This window comes from Aotus nancymaae, unplaced genomic scaffold (genome assembly GCF_030222135.1).
Source record: "Aotus nancymaae isolate 86718 unplaced genomic scaffold, 86718_ANA_hifiasm-v0.15.2.pri h1tg000029l, whole genome shotgun sequence".
In the NCBI taxonomy this organism is placed as follows: domain Eukaryota; kingdom Metazoa; phylum Chordata; class Mammalia; order Primates; family Aotidae; genus Aotus; species Aotus nancymaae.
This window is the reverse complement of record NW_026988442.1, coordinates 8,958,908-8,976,277: the sequence shown is the minus strand read 5'-3', so window position 1 is coordinate 8,976,277 and position 17,370 is coordinate 8,958,908. Positions and strand designations below refer to the sequence as shown.

The window sequence follows — 17,370 nt, the reverse complement described above, 5'->3', positions numbered from 1 at the left end:
GAGCCCCTATCTTGGCCCCTTCCCAAGGACCCTTCCTCTTGATTCCGTAGGTTTGAGTGGTCTTGGGTGCAGTGGGCACATGTGTCATCTTCTGGTGCAGTCCTATGCTTGTCGCATCTTCAGTGGTTCCCAAAGGTGAGCATTCAGTCTCTTTAGGACAGAGACTGTGTCCCATCTTGGCGTTTCCCCCTCCATCTAGCATGTGTTGAAGGACCAAGCACATGGGTACTTAATTTAAAGGAACTGGTCTGCACTGCATGTGAGAGTAGGGAGTCTGTACCCTGTCACATGTGAATGTGGGGCATGGATGACGAACATGTCATACATATGGGTGTAGTGCGTTTACATCATAGGGGATCATAAAGGGTGTAGGGAGTGGTTACTGTAGCAACTAATAAGAGAGAAATGGAGTGCCTCCACCATGCAGGTGTGCCTCTCAGGAGCACTGGAGGTGTCTGCACCTTGGGGTGACCCATGGGGGGTATATATGGTGTCTACACATTGGTGACTACTGTTTGAGGCATAACAGCTGTCTGCACTGCAGGGTATCCTGTAGGGGTAAATGGATTGTCTACACTGTAGGGGTGCACCGTTTGGGAAATAAAGGGGGTGCCCACTATGTGGGGGAACATGACAAGTGCTGGAAGTGTAGACAGAGGCAGGACCCCAGGGAGATGCATCTCCAGAAAGGTGACTGCCACCAGCTCCCAATGAGGGGCTGCCCCCTGGGGACACCTGAGTTCCAGGGCCAGTGCTTACTCCTCCCAGCACTTGGGGACCTCTTTTTTGGGGACTAGGCTTTCAGGGCCTGTAACAAATCTTCCTCTGAGTGGGAATTTCTTGTTTGCAGACTTTGCAGGCAACACTGGTAAATTAAATGAACGTTCAAATTTGGGGTATATAAGTTGTACATGAGTAATAATACCGTGGTTAAAGGTCCACCCAGGTCTGGGACTCTTGTATTTTCTTTTTTTTTTTTTTTTTGAGATGGAGTCTCGCTCTGTAGCCCAGGCTGGATCTCGGCTCACTGCAACCTCCACCTCCCAGGTCCCAGTTCAAGCAATTCTCCTACCTCAGCCTCCCAAGTAGCTGGGATTACAGGTACAAGCCACCATGCCCAGCTAATTTTTGTATTTTTTAGTAGAGACGGGGTTTCACCATGTTGGCCAGTCTGGTCTTGATCTCCTGATCTCGTGATCCACCCACCTCGGCCTCCCAAAGGGCTGGGATTACAGGCATGAGCCACCACGCCTGGCCTTGTATTTGCTTTAGTAAATACTATGGTAAAAATTCTCCCAATTGGATGGAGGTAAAATGAGGAAGCTGACTGATGAGGAGCTCATACAGTGGCCTAGGAGGCAGTGCCACATGCCAGGACCTACTGCAGACGTTAGCCCTGCGCTCTACAATTTGTAAAAGGCATCTTCCCAGATGCTCAGAGTGCTATAGAGCATAAGGCAGATACTGATCATATTCTGAGTTTACTAAGAGTACAACAGGGCCAGGCGCGGTGGCTTACGCCTATAATCCCAGCACTTTGGGAGGCTGAGGCAGGCGAACCCCCTGAGGTCAGGAGTTCGAGACCAGCTGGGCAACATGGCAAAACCCTGTCTCTACTAAAACTACAGAAGTTAGCAGGGCGTGGTGGCAGGTGCCTGTAATCCCAGCTACTCAGGAGGCTGAGGCAGGAAGAATCGCTTGAACCTGGGAGGCGGAGGTTTTGGTGAGAGATGGCACTACTACACTCCAACCTGGGTGACAGAGCAAGACTCCACCTTAAAAAACAAAACAAATCAAAACAGTACAACAGCCAGAGTATTGTTCATGGCTACCTTGCTGGTAGGTGACAGGACCAAGGCCAACTGCTAGGAAGGAGAGGGGGACTAAGTGCTCATGTGTTTGTCCAAAAAGCAGCCTCGTCAGCGCATATGTGTTTTTTCCCCAGTAACTCTATGTAAACAAGAAGACATTCACGGTGTATCTGTACCACATGTCTGACAGATACACCATGTGTATGTGGTGGGTATGTGCTCTGTGTGATTAAGCTTTTCCTGCGTGTATAATGGTTATAACGTGTGGGAGGAGGATCTGCCATGTGGGAGGGGAATTTGCTGGGGGCATCTGCTATACTGGATGGCTTTACAGTATTTGCAATAACTACGTTTTGGATAATCATTTATAACATAAAATGTGTATTAATGTATCTGTTCTGTGTATTTTCTGTTTATCTGTGCATACAGTGTGTGGGGTGGGCATACACTGTGCGTGATGGGTACAGGCTGTGTCTGATTACTATGCCACTACATGTGCGGTGAGTGCAGGCTATAGATGGAGTACTTGTTGTTTGTGCTTGTGTGAAGGTTATACCCCAGTGTGTGTGGTGGCTGTATTTTGTAATAGTATACAAGGCATAAACAGTGTCTACAGAGAATATGCTGCGTATGAGGAGTGTACATTGTGTGGGTAATCGGTATACTCTGGGGAGGGATGTGTCGTGTGACAATGTATATGTGGGTGATAAGCATATACTATGACACACACATAGTGTGTGATAAGGTTACATGGGGTAAGTGCGTACATGCTACATACGGAGCATGCATTGAATGTGTATGGGTATACAGTGTGGTGGGAATAATGACTAATAGGTGTATGTAGTGTATATGATGGACATACTCTTTATGAGGAATATATATTGTGTGGGAGTGCTACATATACACTTTGTGGGATAAATAAGCACCGTGTGTATGGTACACTGTGTGTATGGTACACCGTGTGTATGGTTGTGTAGCGAAATAGTCATTGTGATGGGTCTATTTAGTGTGTATCAGGCACCCCGTGTATATGCAGGCCATGATGGGAACAGGGGAGTGTGGCTGAGTGGGAGCAGGCAGAGGGGAGTCATCCTGCTGAGAGGGGGCATGGCAGGGAGCAGTTGGATCCTCAACTGTTTCCAGAACCCCCAGACCCTTGAGCCCACCGACCACACTGTTTCAGGTTCTTCCTCAAGTTCTTCCTCAAATGCAACCAGAACTGCCTGAAGAATGCAGGGAATCCCCGAGACATGCGCCGCTTCCAGGTGGGTCTGGAGAGAGGGTTTCCCCTTGCAACCCTACCCTTTCCTGATGGAGGGGAGGGGAGGGAGAAGGGAAGGCTGTGACCCTGCCACCCTGGGCAGATCTCTGCCCAACCCTGTGCCTCCCCAGCCTGGAGCCTGCTGGGGGTGGGGCAGCTCCTTCTCAACTTATGCTGGCTGCCAAGGGAGGCTTCATTAGAGTCCCACTTAAGAAGATGCTAATTGTGACATTTTTACATGATTAACGACCCAGGCAATTTGCATAGCGTGAAGCGGAGAGCAGCTGCCCTCAGCACATCCCCAACCTGCACACCCCTCCCAGTGCAGGGGAGAGGGGAAAGAAGGCAGCCCCAGTTTTCTCCCCAGAATAGGGCAGGGGCTCCTGCTGATGGGTTCTCCGGCGGATACTGCCCCCTCTACTTGCCTCAGACACCATTCCTGCCTTGGAGGCCCGTGGATGCAGCCCCGCATTTCCTGTGTATGCAAAAACAGTAGCCACCCTTTGCCCAAGGAGCCAGTTTTTTCAGGGGTCTTTATTTTTGTCGCTCTGGGGAGTCAGTTCATCTGAGGGTGTCACCTGATCCAGCTGGCCCCCTTCCACCAGCTCAGACACTGCAGGACTGAAGCCTTCCTCCTCCCACCAGTGACCCTAAATTCCAGCATCCAGCCACAAGCCTCAAGGTGCTGGTTCCCCACCACATTCCCCTCCCGGGAGCCCCCGAGGGCCCCAGCCAGGCTGGCCTCGGCTCTCCTCGCAGGTGGTGGTGTCCACGACGGTGAGCGTGGACGGACACGTGCTGGCCGTGTCCGACAACATGTTTGTGCACAACAACTCCAAGCATGGCCGCAGGGCGCGCCGCCTGGACCCCTCCGAAGGTCAGGACCCCCGGCCCAGCCCCGGCCGCCGCGGGCCCAGCCAGCCCCCAGGCCCCACCTCCGCGCGGTCCCCTGACCTGGGTCCTCTCCTGCCTCCCAGCTGCCACCCCCTGCATCAAGGCCATCAGCCCCGGGGAGGGCTGGACCACGGGCGGCGCCACCGTCATTGTCATCGGCGACAACTTCTTCGACGGGTTGCAGGTCGTGTTCGGAAACGTACTTGTGTGGAGCGAGGTGGGCCAACCCCGCCAGTCTCCCTCGGGGCATGGGGGCTGGGCCCTCCCCTCGCCGGTGCGGGACCTGCAGGCCTCCCCTCTCCCCTCGCAGCTCATCACACCCCACGCCATCCGGGTGCAGACGCCCCCGCGGCACATCCCCGGGGTGGTGGAGGTGACCCTCTCCTACAAGTCCAAGCAGTTTTGCAAGGGAGCCCCCGGCCGCTTTGTCTACACAGGTGAGGAGTCGGGCGGGGCGAGTCGGGCGGGGCAGGGGAGGTCTAAGGTGCGCGGAGGGAGCCACACCCCGCGCACGCGCACGGATCCGGGTTCTTGGAGTTTGGAGTTAGCGGAGCTCTACGCTGTGGCCACGCCCCTAGGCGGCTTCCGGCAGCCTCCACCCACCAATGCCTGTGACCGCTCGGCTCGCAGGACAGTCATTCCCTGGATCCGTGTGTTTCCCTCCCTGGCCTCTGGCTCCATAATCCTTTCCTACGAAGTGTCCCGTCCCCCACCCCCACCGCCGCCCCACAACCAACATTCTTTCTCCCTCGGCCATCTCACTTCCTGAACATTGCGTCTCCCGCCGGCAGACCCTCCAGGGTTTAGAGACGCTCCAAAGGGGTGTTTATTTCAAAGATGCCACCAAATGGGGTCGCTTCTCCCCGAATCTTCCCTGAGTCTCTTGGTTCCCCCACGCTACCCCAGGCCTCACTGCATATACACGCACACACACCTGCGTACATGCACAGACACACCCCTTGCCAGAGTGAGCAGTGAACACGCGTACAGATGCGGTGTAGAACCCCCCAGCCCTGCTCTATTTGGCCGCTGGCCGAGTCTTCTCCATTTCCATCCTCCCGCCCCGCCCCAGCCAAGCCACCCCACTGCACTCCCCATCAGCGCGCTGCCCCTCCCCCCACATACACACACATCTATGCTCATCGAGTCCTTCGAGGGACACTCGGTAGTGACCCTACTTACCCTCAGGGAGGCGCCAGTCTAACACGGAAAGGCTGAGCAGAGAACCGCGTGGGGTGGGTGGGATTACACGGTCCAGGGGCTGACAGTCAAGGAAAACCTCCGGTAGGGAGGGTCTGCTGAGCCCTGCAAGGAGGAAACCCAAGGGCTGAATGGGGAGGTTGACCTGGGGAAGGAAGGGCGGTCGCAGGAGATGGAACGACCAGTGCCGAGCCCCAGAAGTGCTTTCCCCTTTGCCGGGAAACTAAAGGAAATACACTAAGTCAGAATTAGAGGTGAAGGTAGGGCCTTAAGACTGGTGGATTAGGTCGGGCCTGGCTATCCCAGAGGATGGTGCGGGAATCAGGAAAAGGGGAAGGAGGAGGAGAAGTGCCTTAGGGAGCTGGGTCAGACGCTCTCTCTCTCTCTCTCTCTCACACACACACACACACGCACACAACGCCAGGGTAAGCAGTGAACACAACACACATGGAGATGCAGTGTAGAATCTGGCCGCTGGCCGGATCTTCCCCACTTCCATCCTCCCGCCCCAGCCCAAGCCACCCACTTCTCCAGTCGCTTCCCTGGGGTACATGCAAACCTTTAGCTCTCAGATGCTGCGGAGGGTCCACTTGAGCTGTGATAAATGAAGATTGTTGAGTTTTTTCTTTTTTATAATAAACTCCTGATTTGACTGGATGCAAAGAGAAAACTCTCCATGGAGTCCTGCCCTTAGGAATATAGCTCATATGTGTATACAGTTTCCCTTTTTTCTAATCACAAGTGGGAGCGTATAGTGCATGTGTGTTCATGCCAAGCGCCTAGCGCAGAGGACAGAGCCTGGCTCCGTAAATATTTGTTGAATGAACAAACGGAACTGAAACTTCCCCGAACCTCGCTGCCTAGTGTGCCTGGAGTTTTCCGGGGGACTTGGGCTGGACCTGGTGGAGGGGCTGCGGCGAGGCTCCTGGACTGGGCGCTGGCCTGCTTTTGGCGCCCTGAGTCCCACTCTGGGAGTAGGGGGCTGCGGGGGAGTCTTCCAAACGCCGCCCCTCTCCCCAGCCCTGAACGAGCCCACCATTGACTACGGATTCCAGAGGCTACAGAAAGTCATTCCCAGACACCCCGGAGACCCCGAGAGGCTGCCCAAGGTACTCAGAGGGGTGGGGCGGGGCTGAGGGTGTCTTGTGGTCGAGGGGGTGAGGAGGGGCTCCAGGGGGCCCCTTCGTCGCCCCCTGGAGCTGCCCCTTCGTCTCGCTGCCACTCCCCCGTCCCCAGGAAGTGCTGCTGAAGCGGGCGGCCGACTTGGCGGAGGCCCTGTACGGAGTGCCAGGCAGTAACCAGGTATGGCGCCTCCGCCCTCCCAGCGCCACCCGGCCCGGGGCTCCCCCGCACGCGGCGCCCGCGGCTGCCCCGGCCGTGCCCCGCTCTTGTCTTCGCAGGAACTCCTCCTGAAGCGCGCGGCGGACGTGGCCGAGGCTCTGTACAGCGCCCCACGCGCGCCCGGGCCTCTCGGACCCCTGGCCCCGAGCCACCCGCACCCTGCTGTCATGGGCATCAACGCCTTCAGCAGCCCGCTAGCCATCGCCGTCGGGGACGCCACCCCGGGGCCCGAGCCGGGTGAGTGCGCCGCGCCTCCCCGCCGCCCTTGGGCCCCGCCACCGCCCCTCCCCGGCCGGCGCCGCCCCCTGATGGCCGCACTCTCTCTCGCAGGCTACGCGCGCAGCTGCAGCAGCGCGTCCCCCCGCGGGTTCGCGCCCAGCCCCGGCTCGCAGCAGAGCGGCTATGGCAGCAGCCTCGGAGCTGGCCTGGGCGGCTACGGCGCGCCGGGCGTGGCCGGCCTCGGTGTGCCTGGGTCCCCCAGCTTCCTCAACGGCTCCACCGCCACTTCGCCCTTCGCCAGTGAGTGTCCCCGGCCTGCGAGGGGAGGGCTGGGGCCGGGGAGCGGAAAAGGGCTCAGCCCCGCCCCCGCCCATCCCGGAGGAGTTGAGGCGCTGGCGCCGTGAGGGTCCACCCTGGCCCAGCCCTCGGGGGGAGGCCCACCCTCCCCGCCTGGGACCTCCCCTGCCGTGGGACCTCAACCCCACCCCTCGGCTGCACATCCCGGGGTCCTGGGGCCAGAGTACTTTGTGCATCTTTAGCCTTCTTTGCCGATCCGTTATGCACATCCCTTCTAGGCCTCCAGTCCCCCTGAAGTGGGCTCTAATGGGTGGCGGGCGTCCGGCTGCAACCTGGGACACCGCCCCCTTCCCATCTTGAGCCGGAACTTGGGGAGGAGGCTGGCGCCGCCTGCCGGAAGCCTAAGGAAACTCAGGGCTCGAGGGAAACGGGCTTCCTTCTCACCGCCCCCAGCCCCCAGGACTCCCAGAGGCCCGGTGGGCGTGGGGAGGATGTGGTCCCTGCGATGGCGTCCGGCAGAGCGAGCGAATTCTGTGTGATCGGACAGAAGTTGGGTTTCAGTGTCCGGATCAGGAGCTGCCGGGCATTCAGCAAGTTACTTATTTGAACTTGTTTCCTCTCAAATAGGGTCAATTCCACCCCCTGCTTAAGGTTGATCTCGGATCTGAATTTGCCACTGTGCCTAAAGGGCCAGGCAAAATTCTCAAAGATGTATGATTTCGGAGTCCCAGCCCTGACTGTGGGCTCTGACCACCTCCCATCTGGCTTCTTAGAGTGGGGAGCTCAGAGCTGGGTGGATAGGCAATGTCTTTGTGTCATGAGTGAGTCTGTATGTCATTCCCAACGGCTCTGATGCCTTGTCATTTTACACTGCCCTCAAGTCTCTACCAACATCAAGTTCCAGATCAGCACGTTCACAGCTCTTTTGAGCTTAACCATTCAGCAGACATTTGTAAAGCCCCCACTGTATGCAAAGCCCAGGGCTTGGAGGATCCCCCACTCCTGTCACCTGCAAGAAGCCTTCCTATCAATCATAAGAGAGGTTGTCCCTCAAGTCCCAGGCGACTCTGCAGTGCTGGAGAAGTGGCGAAGTCTGTCCCAGAAGGAACTGGTTGTGGCTCTGCCTGTGGTTCCCTCCCCTCCCCCTGCCCTGTATTTGCCATTGCTGAGACTGCACTGTCAGTCCGCCCACCTAGCTTTCCTTGTAGGGCCTGTGTCCTGCCTGCTGCTGTTTCTGGCTGAAGGCTTGAGTCCAGCCCTTTCCTCCAGCCCCAGCTTCTGGGACCTAAGGCCCCATAAGCCAGAGTCCGCATAGGCCATGGCCTTATGGCATCCCTCCCAAGGCCCCTGCCTCTCCTGGCTCTTTGCTCAAACCAGGCTTGACTGCTCCTGCTTCCCTTCAGTTCTGGGGCAGTCCCCTCACAGCCTCTCTGTGGGTGCCCCCTTGGTTTTGAAACTTTCCCCTTGGGCCAACACTAGGGGAGTCTGGAACATTGGTCTCCTCCCACACATACGGTGTGGCCAACAGTAGGGGAACATGATGCCCCAGTGTGCAGAAGCCAGCCCACCTGGGGTCTTCTGATTCAGCAAGAAGATCAGGAATTCCAGAGCTGCTTAAACCCAGCATCAGCTGGAGACACACTGGACTTGAGGGAGGGTTGGTCCCATTTCACGATATTGTCTTGACCAGGGCTTACCCAGGTACCCTTCCACTCCCCACGTGCAGGGTGCTTTGTGGCCCAACTCCAAGAGGTGTCATTCTCATTGAGTTTCCCAGAACATTCCTGGAATGACATCAGAACTGTCCCAGCCAGAAGCTCAAGGGATGTTTGCTTGGATCTCTCTTTGTTCTTCTGCTTCAGTCATAATTCCCTGGAATGACTCACAATTCCCCATGCTACCTACCCAAAGTGCAAAATGCTGTGAGCCCTGGGCGTCGAGAGCTATAGTACATTTTCTGGCATTGTTCTCAAGCCCTTCATCAGGTTCTGGGGGCCTCTCCAGCTAGCAGTAACTATTGTCTTAAAGGAGATGAGACTGAGGGCATTTGAAAGAGAGGCAGCTGTTGAAGGCATTATTGTATCAAGGCGGGTAGTAGGGTCCTCTGATGCCAAAGGCAGCCTTCTCAGGCTATTGCTTTCTTCCAGGAAGCCTCATTGAAAAGTGTCGATGAGAAGTGTCATTCTCACTGAGTTTGCCAGAACACCTTACTGCCTGCTGCCAGGACAATACTCAAATCACGGCCTTATGGGTCTTTACAGGAGAGAGGCAGGGAATTGGGTTCAGATGAGGATGTAGAAAGGTGAGATCCAGAGATTCCCTGGGCCTGAGCCCCCAGGAGAGAAGGCTGCAGGAAGAGGGGGCAGGCAAAGCCTGCTGCGTGCAGGAGGCCCTTGCCATTCCCAGGAGGGCAAGCCACAGGCTGGATGGCTAGGGAGTTTGAGAACAGGAAGATCTGAGGATGTAGATCGCTGCACTTTTCTTTAAAATTGACCAGCTGGAAGAGGGAGATTCGGGAGACTCCCAGGGTCCCAGCTGGAGATGACAAGGACCTGCATTAAGCTGTAAGGAAACAAAGTGACCTGGCATGCAGGGGGAGGTGGGAGAGGGACAGAGGAGCATAGGGGACATTGGCAAGGAGAGCATATTTGAGGAGGAAGTTGGAGCCCTGTTTGTGACGTTGGACAGAGAGGCCTTGTAACAGGAGCCTGTGTGTCCCCCCAAACTTCATCCCTGACTACTTGCTCCAGCTCTTCTGTGACCCATGAACTTTGACTCTAGCCTTGGCACCCCAGGGCTCATAGGTGTTTCCTAGCATCTCAAAATCCAAGGGGCTTTCAGCAGAAATCCTGAAATAGTCCAGCTGTTGCTCATCCCATCTTTGGAGGGCACCTCCCACTGTCTGGTTTTATTGAATGTTCTGGTTTTGCTTTTGTCTTTACCTGGTCTGGCCCTGACATTCCCCATCCCCTAGAAAAGGTCTCCAGAACCCTCAAGAAGGCAGGTCTGGCCCAGGACCCTCACAGCTCCCAGTGAGGTCTGAGCCTGGTACCTGGGTCAGCAGCCCACGTGGGGCCCCAGCCCAGCTGCTCACTCTGGTGCTGTCTCCCTGTTGTGTCTCCCACCACCTTCCCTGCTGCGCCTGCCCCTCCCCGCCCCGCCCCGGAGTCATGCCCTCTAGCCCCCCACTGGCGACTGCTTCCTCCATGTCCCTCCCGGCCGCTGCCCCCACCACCAGCGTCTTCTCCTTCTCGCCTGTCAACATGATCTCCGCTGTCAAACAGAGGAGCGCCTTCGCCCCCGTGCTGCGCCCCCCGACCTCCCCGCCCCAGGCCTGCCCCAGAGCCCACGGAGAGGGGCTTCCAGGTGAGTGATCCACCCCGCCTCACTGTGGCAGGAAGGAAGGGCCCTGGTGGAGCAGCTGGGCAAGGATGGGCTGCTCCATCCATACCTCACCAGTGCCTCGTGCTGGCTGACCAGCTCTTCTTGGAGGATGGAGAGCAGGGAGGTCCCTCTGGCCCCCACTCCCCTGGCCTCCCAGCCTGGGGTGGTCACCACTCTGGATGCTCTCAGTTGACCAGTTGGCCAAGGGGAAGAGACTCAAATCACAGTTGATGAGGTCTGGAAATTACCCCAACACCCCTTCCCCATTCAGCTGAGCCCAGAGCAAAGACCCTCTGAGCTGGAGGGAGGACCCTACGTGGGCTGCACGCCTGTGCCTGTGCCTCCCTGTGTCCACCAGAGGGTAGCACACACCGCTGTGAGGGACCAGGTCGCTGACAATGGAAAGGGACTGACCTCAGATGAGGCTTAGCCCAGCTACCCTCCCCGCCTTTTACAGATTAAGACTTGAGACAAAGTCATCCTCCCACATCCAATTCATGAAATGGCTGTTCTGTCACTTTGCCCACGTGCAGCAGAACCTTTTCACCACAGAACCTTTCTTATCCAGGTGGTCACTGGAAACTCACTGGCAGAACAGAGGAGGGGACTGCCTGTGGAAAAGGAAGAGGCAACAGGATGTGGGTGGGCCAGAACAGGTCCCTGTTGATGGGGATGGCAGGGGCCGGGGCCAGTGTCTTCCCTAAGAGGCTTATAGGTGTTTTCTCATCTGGCTAAGGGATGCTTCCACAGGATCCCCTAGGCCTCAATCTGGCACATAGCAGGTGCTTAAGAAACAGTAGCCGAATTATTGAATGAATATATGGGTTGGAAGGGCACTGTTCACACCCACACAGAAGGCTGCAGTGCAGTTTGCGGGGCACTGATCTGGAAGAGGTTGGGTTAGAGCATGTCCTGTGGAGTATTCCCCAAGACAGTAATGGGTAACCATTAGGAAAGAATCCGTGTTCACATTAGGTAAGTGGCTATTGAAGACTTTGTCAGAGCCTTCCATGTGCTAGGGTACATTGTGAACCTTCTAGGAAACAGGAGGTGCAAATTTATTTGAGCACAAAATGTATTTTTCTAAGAGCATCTTGAGATTAGTTCCCAGGGAATGACCTTGAGATGCAGGAAGAGACACCCTCGTGGTTTCCGCAGCCTGATGTGGAACTGATCAGGCTGGGATGCCTGTCACGAGAGCAAGGCCAGTGGCTTGGGCCCCAGAGCCATCTCCAAATCCAAGGCAGGAGCAGGTGGGGCAGCCTCCAGGCCAAGGCAGGGGAGGCCGAGGCTGTGGACAATGCTCTACGGAGCGTCTGTGCTCCAATATCACTGTATAAGAGAGTCCAGGGATGCTGGAAGGAGGGTGGGGAAGCTCCGGGCCTGGGAGAACAACTGAGGATGATGCATGTCCATGGAGTCCCGCAGAATCTGCTGTTCTCGGGGCAGTCAGAGCAACTAAGTGCAGCCCAGAAGCTTCTGAGCACTGTGCTGATGCCCTGCCCTGCACATAGAATGGGGCCCCTTCCCACCAGAGACCCTCCTCTGCACAGTACAGGCAGGCCTGTGATGGTGACTCAAGTAATAACAGACTTTTATGCCAGGGAGGGCAGGCGGGCAAGGGGGCTGCTTGGAGACCCATCCAGAGCACGGGCCATCTTCAGAGAGGGCCTTGCCCAAGCAGGGTTTAAAGAAGGAGGCAGGGGTTCTTAGTAGGGAGGAACGCCCTAGACAGAGTAGGCCTCAGGTGTGTAGGTGGGAAGGCAGCGATTTGGAGCCCATGTGCAAAACATTAAGAACATAACATGGGGCCGGGCACGGAGGCTCACACCTGTAATCCCAACACTTTGGGAGGCCGAGGTGGGCAGATCACTTGAGGTCAGGAGTTCAAGACCAGCCTAGGCAACATGGTGAAACCTCATCTCTAAAAAAAATACAAAAATGAGCTGGGTGTGGTGGTGTGTGCCTGTAATCCCAGCTACTCAGGAGGCAGAAATGGGAGGATCACTTGAGCCTGGGAAGTCAAGGCTGCAGTGAGCCAAGATCACGCCACTGCACTCCAGTCTGTCTAGCCTGGACAACAGAACAAGACCTTGCCTCAAAAAAAAAAAAAAAGAACATAGCATACAAATATATATGCCAACGATTTATTTAACTTATTAATGAGGGAGCTAACACATTGACAAAGTGGCTTAAAGGAGATAGTGTGAGACTGAGGCCAATAAAACAAGGAGGGCCGAAATAAGATTGCTGGCTATAAACTGCTTCTACAGAGCAATAAACTTGTAACTCTCCTCTGGGGATTGTCTTTTCTACCAATGGGAAGTCATCTGCCATTTCTCAGTCTCCTCCAAGTTAACATACATCCAACTGAACAGTCTGGGCCCTAGCCAGTAGCACGAAATCAAAAGACGTCACATGGCCAGGCACAGTGGCTCGCACCTGTAATCCTAACACTTTGGGAGGCTGAGGCAGGCAAATCACCTGAGGTCAGGAGTTCAAGACCAGCCTGGGCAACATGGTGAAACCCCGTTTCTACTAAAAACACAAAAATTAGCTGGGCACAGTCGTGTGTGCCTGTAATCCCAGCTACTCGGGAGGCTGAGGCAGGAGAATCACTTGAGCCCAGGAAGCAGAGGTTGCAGTGAACTGAGATCGTACCACTGCACTCTAGCCTGGTGACAGAGCGAGACTCCATCTAAAAAAGAAAAAAGATGTCACATGCCCCAGAAGAAGATGACTTTTAAGGTGGGCTTATTTTATAATGTTCTAGGGTGACTTTGAAAGGATACACAGTCACTTTTTTTTTGGATAATTTTTCTTAACTTAGGTGTGTCTGGAGCTTAGAATGTGAGGGACAGAGAGAACAGAGGGTCACCGATTTCTTCTGCCAGCAAAAAGAACCATGGGAGGGGTTCAGGCAGGGGCCGGGAGTATGAAGTGATGAATTCCGTAGATGTGGGAGGCAGACAGGATGCTGCTGTGGGTGTGTCAGTCAGTGCTCCTGAGGCTGCCCTCCTTCCTTTTCTGTCCTGGTGTGTGGCCTTCTGCTTGAAGAAGTTGACGGACCCTCTGAAGGAGACCACCCTGGGAGAAGGAGCCTGGGGTCGTCTCTCTTGAGGGAGGTAGGGACCAAGGGCTTGGGCTGCCTCTCCTGAGCATCTGAAAGGCACCCATCACCCCAATCTGCAGTGCTGACCCCAGGCCAGGGCTAGGGGTGGCCGACTGCCTTCAGAAAGCACTGTATGCCTTGGCTGCTGTCTCTAGCCCGGCGAGTGACAGACAGGTAGCTCCTCAGGCAGTGCATGGCTTATGGGTCCTTTCTCCCTGACTACTGCAGACCAGCCTTTTGAGGATTCTGACAAGTTCCACTCTCCAGCCCGGGGGCTTCAGGGCCTGGCATACTCCTAATTACGGTAGGTCTCTGGCTGGGTCTGGCCTCCCTGCCCCAGCTGGCCCTGAGATGGGCTTGCTCTCTAAAAGGCCATAGCAGGGATGGGGAACTGGGGTCCAGGTCTTCCTCCCTGGGGCCCATCTAGACTGCTTTCTGAGGCATATAGCCCACCGCCGTAACCCAAGCTGAGCAGGTAAAGAGAAGTGGCCTCCAGTCCCCTGGCAACCAGCCTTCCTCCCCGACCTTCTTCTCTCCCTCTCTCACTCCGCCAGGTCTGCAGCTGTTGTTCCCATGGAGCCCGGACTGGAGGTCCCTCTGGGATTCACAGCCACGCCCTGGATGGCGGCATAGAAAGATGCAGGGCCAGGGCTGTGGGCAGACCCCAACCCGTGAGCTGAACGGGAAGAGGCCTTCGTCCCTTGCTCAAGCCTCACCACTAGCAGCCCCACAAGCTTCTCTTGCCCCCCTGTCTTGGGGTGGTCAGAAGCCCCAGCACTGTGCAGATACTCTTGGCAGGAGAGCGTCCCAGGGAGGTGCTGGGATTCTGGGCCTCGCTCTCTGGGTCTTGGTTCCTCTGAAGAGATGGATCTTGTGCAGACCAGGGATGTCGGGTGAGGGGAGCATGGGATGGGGACTGTGGGAAAGAGGACAGCTCAGGGAGAAGTGACCTGGAAAGGTCCTATGTGCATCTGACCCATCTCAACTGGCCCAGCATCCCAACTTCTCTCCGCGAAAGGGTGGCGCCCTGCAGCCTCGGGAGGCCTGCCCAGGCTCCCATGGAGCTTCCAACAGCTGCTTAGCCCCGCAGCTGCCCCACTTCCTTTGAGACCTGCCCTCTCATGCTTGCCGAATCATGCCTCCCTGTGGGGGCTTTGGGCATGGAGGAGGCAGAAAAAGGGGTGCCAGGCCTCCTGTATTTGGGGTCTTCCCCCAGTGTATGTCTCATGGACTGTGGCCCCACACACAATGACTCTGGCTGGCCCCATGCAACGGGGCCAGTTGCCCCCCAGGTGGCCTCATTCTGCTCTGCTACGTTTGGAGAAAACAGAACAATAAACCACATGCAGGTGGCGCCCAGCCTCTCGCCTGCCTCCTTGATGTGGGTTTGCTTTTCTCAGCTGCAGTTCAGCAGCTCTGGGGGTGGCTCCAATCCCCGCCCCCGGGCAGCCTTCTTGGGCCTTGGGCTTTTTAAACAGCCCCAGAGTTCGACTAAGCAAGTTTTCCCTGCCCCATGTCTGTTGTTGGAGACTGTTGGGGGAGGGGGAGCAGGCTAGCCCGCCTGAGCTGTGGCTGGAAGCGTAATAGGGCCACTGAAGACTCAGTCACCCAGCTCTCTGGTCAGGACCGAAGTGGGAGTTGTCAAGACATTGCTGAGAACCAGGACAAACCAAAGCAAAGATGACCCAGATGTACAGTTTTTCTGAAGCCGAATCCCAGCTGGGAGCTCTGGGAGGCTATAAAAGGCATGCCTCAGACGTTTTGCACCTGAGGAGTGAGGCGGCTGGGCTACTTACATACCAATTCTCATCAGTCAGTGGTTAGGGCTTCCGGGCGGAGTGGGAGGGCAACATTAGCTTTCTGGTGCCTCCAGCCTTTCCCACAGGTGGTAAAACAGTCCTAGTAGCTAGGGAAAACACTCAGACAAAGAGAAGCAGGTTGCTGACAGTTGGAATCAGACAGATGTACACACAGGCAGTAAAGATGAGGGAATGTGGGTGGCGCACACAGTGTCTTCCCTGGACATGGTCCCTGGCAGTCATCCAGGGGGAGATGGTTTTTCCTACTTAAACTAAGTTTGGAACACGCATGGATTTTTCCTTTATCTGCAGGTCCCACCTCTACCTGGGACCAGATGACAGAAACTGCCCAGGCTCTTTCTAGTTGAAGTACCAAGATGCCAGGTGACAAAGGGGTCCTTCTCAGCATCAGCCCACCCTGAGGCTTCCAATGGGGGTGGGAGTAGGATGGGCACCAGACCCTTGGCTGCTCACCCTTCAGAGAGAGGGCCTCTCCAGTAAGTCCTCGGCTTTCCTCTTCCAAATGTTTCCCAGCAGAACCAGGCTGCTGCATTTCGCACCTGACCCTGGGGACCAGACACTTCTGAGGCTACATTTTGGCTCAGACAGGACCCGCTATAGACGGGTCTCACTGGCTGAAGCCAGGCAGCAGCTTTGACCAGCCCTCTGCTGACTATTCTGCAAAAGAGCCTTCTTCTCTCTGCCCCCTGCTCATACTGGTGGAGCCCTTAACTTCTTCCAGAAAGAAAAATCTCCCAGAGAAATGGGAACTACTGTGCAGTGTAGAAAGGATGGATTTTTTTAAAATATGATGTTAGAGCCCAGGCAGCTACTCGGGAGGCTGAGGCAGGAGGATTGCTTGAGCCCAGAGGTTCAAGGCCAGCCTGGGCAACAAGTGAGACCCCCACCTCTCAAAAAAGAAAATGGTGTTGGGTTAATTGGATAGTCATCTGCAAAAATTACCTTTGACATCTACCTCACACCATACACAAAAATCAATTCCAAGTGGATTGTGGATGGAACTTTGAAACCTAAAGCAATAAATCTTTATGCCCTTGAAGATATTCTAGAAGCTTTTTGCCAGAGTGCTATCCAAGGTCTATTTCCCTATGCACGTGACCAACTTTGGAATGAAGCAAGCACTGGATATATTTGAAATGGTTCAAATGGACCCCAAAGTCTCTTTTCACTTCTCTGGAAGAACTTTTCCAAATAGGAAAAAGTTCACAGTTCACAGTATCTTTCTACCCAAGGAGAGACTAGGTCTTCACAGTTAGTGATTCCCCAAAGCTCTTTTTTTTGAGACAGAGTCACTCTGTTGCCCAGGCTGGAGTACAGTGGTGCAATCTTGGCTCACTACAGCCTCCACCTCCCGGGTTCAAGTGATTCTCCTGCCTCAGCCTCCTGAGTAGCTGGGACTACAGGTGCGTGCCACCATGCCCAGCTAATTTTTTGTATTTTTAGTAGAGACGGGTTTTCACCGTGTTAGCCAGGATGGTCTGGATCTCCTGACCTTGTGATCTGCCTGCCTTGGCCTCCCAAAGTGCTGGGATTACAGGTGTGAGCCACTGCGCCTGGCCTCCCCAAAGGTCTTAACTGATTATCCTGGGGCAGCCGCCTTCCCCACCCCATGTGCAGCGTCCTCCTCTGCTACCACCTCAGTGGTGGTAATAACACCTGCTGAATGATGGAAGGGAATGAGCCACCTCCTTGGAGCCACCAGCCTAGAAGTCAGCTGTTAACAAGAAGACCTTCAACGTGAGAGTCCTGATGGGTGTGAGGCATTGACCCCAAATATGGACCTAGGATTTTCTTGTCACTTCTCCCATACTCCCTTTCTCTTCACTCCCATTATGAGGGGTGTGTGTGTGTGTGTGTCAGGGTTTTGCTCTGTCACCAAGGCTGGAGTGCAGTGGCACAATCATAGCTCACTGTAGCCTCCAACTCCTGGGCTCAAGCAACCCTCCTGCCTCAGCCACTTGAGTACCTGGGTCACCACACCTGGCTAGTTTTTTCGAGGGTAAGAGAGGGAGATCTCTCTATATTGCCTAG

The 17,370-nt window shown here is 55.5% G+C and overlaps 1 protein-coding gene across 1 annotated transcript in view; it reads left to right on the top strand.

The window, feature by feature from the left end:
• Window positions 1-14,872, top strand: part of EBF4 (EBF family member 4) — a 68,692-nt gene extending 53,820 nt beyond the window's left edge. The window contains exons 8-18 of the mRNA XM_064382281.1: window positions 2,995-3,076; window positions 3,832-3,949; window positions 4,050-4,183; window positions 4,277-4,403; window positions 6,187-6,275; window positions 6,403-6,468; window positions 6,567-6,744; window positions 6,838-7,026; window positions 10,192-10,389; window positions 13,748-13,823; window positions 14,074-14,872. Of these exons, the coding sequence (XP_064238351.1) occupies window positions 2,995-3,076; window positions 3,832-3,949; window positions 4,050-4,183; window positions 4,277-4,403; window positions 6,187-6,275; window positions 6,403-6,468; window positions 6,567-6,744; window positions 6,838-7,026; window positions 10,192-10,389; window positions 13,748-13,818 (1,252 nt within the window). The 3' untranslated portion in view covers window positions 13,819-13,823; window positions 14,074-14,872. The remainder of the gene's footprint in view (window positions 1-2,994; window positions 3,077-3,831; window positions 3,950-4,049; window positions 4,184-4,276; window positions 4,404-6,186; window positions 6,276-6,402; window positions 6,469-6,566; window positions 6,745-6,837; window positions 7,027-10,191; window positions 10,390-13,747; window positions 13,824-14,073) is intronic.
• Window positions 14,873-17,370: the final 2,498 nt, after the last annotated feature.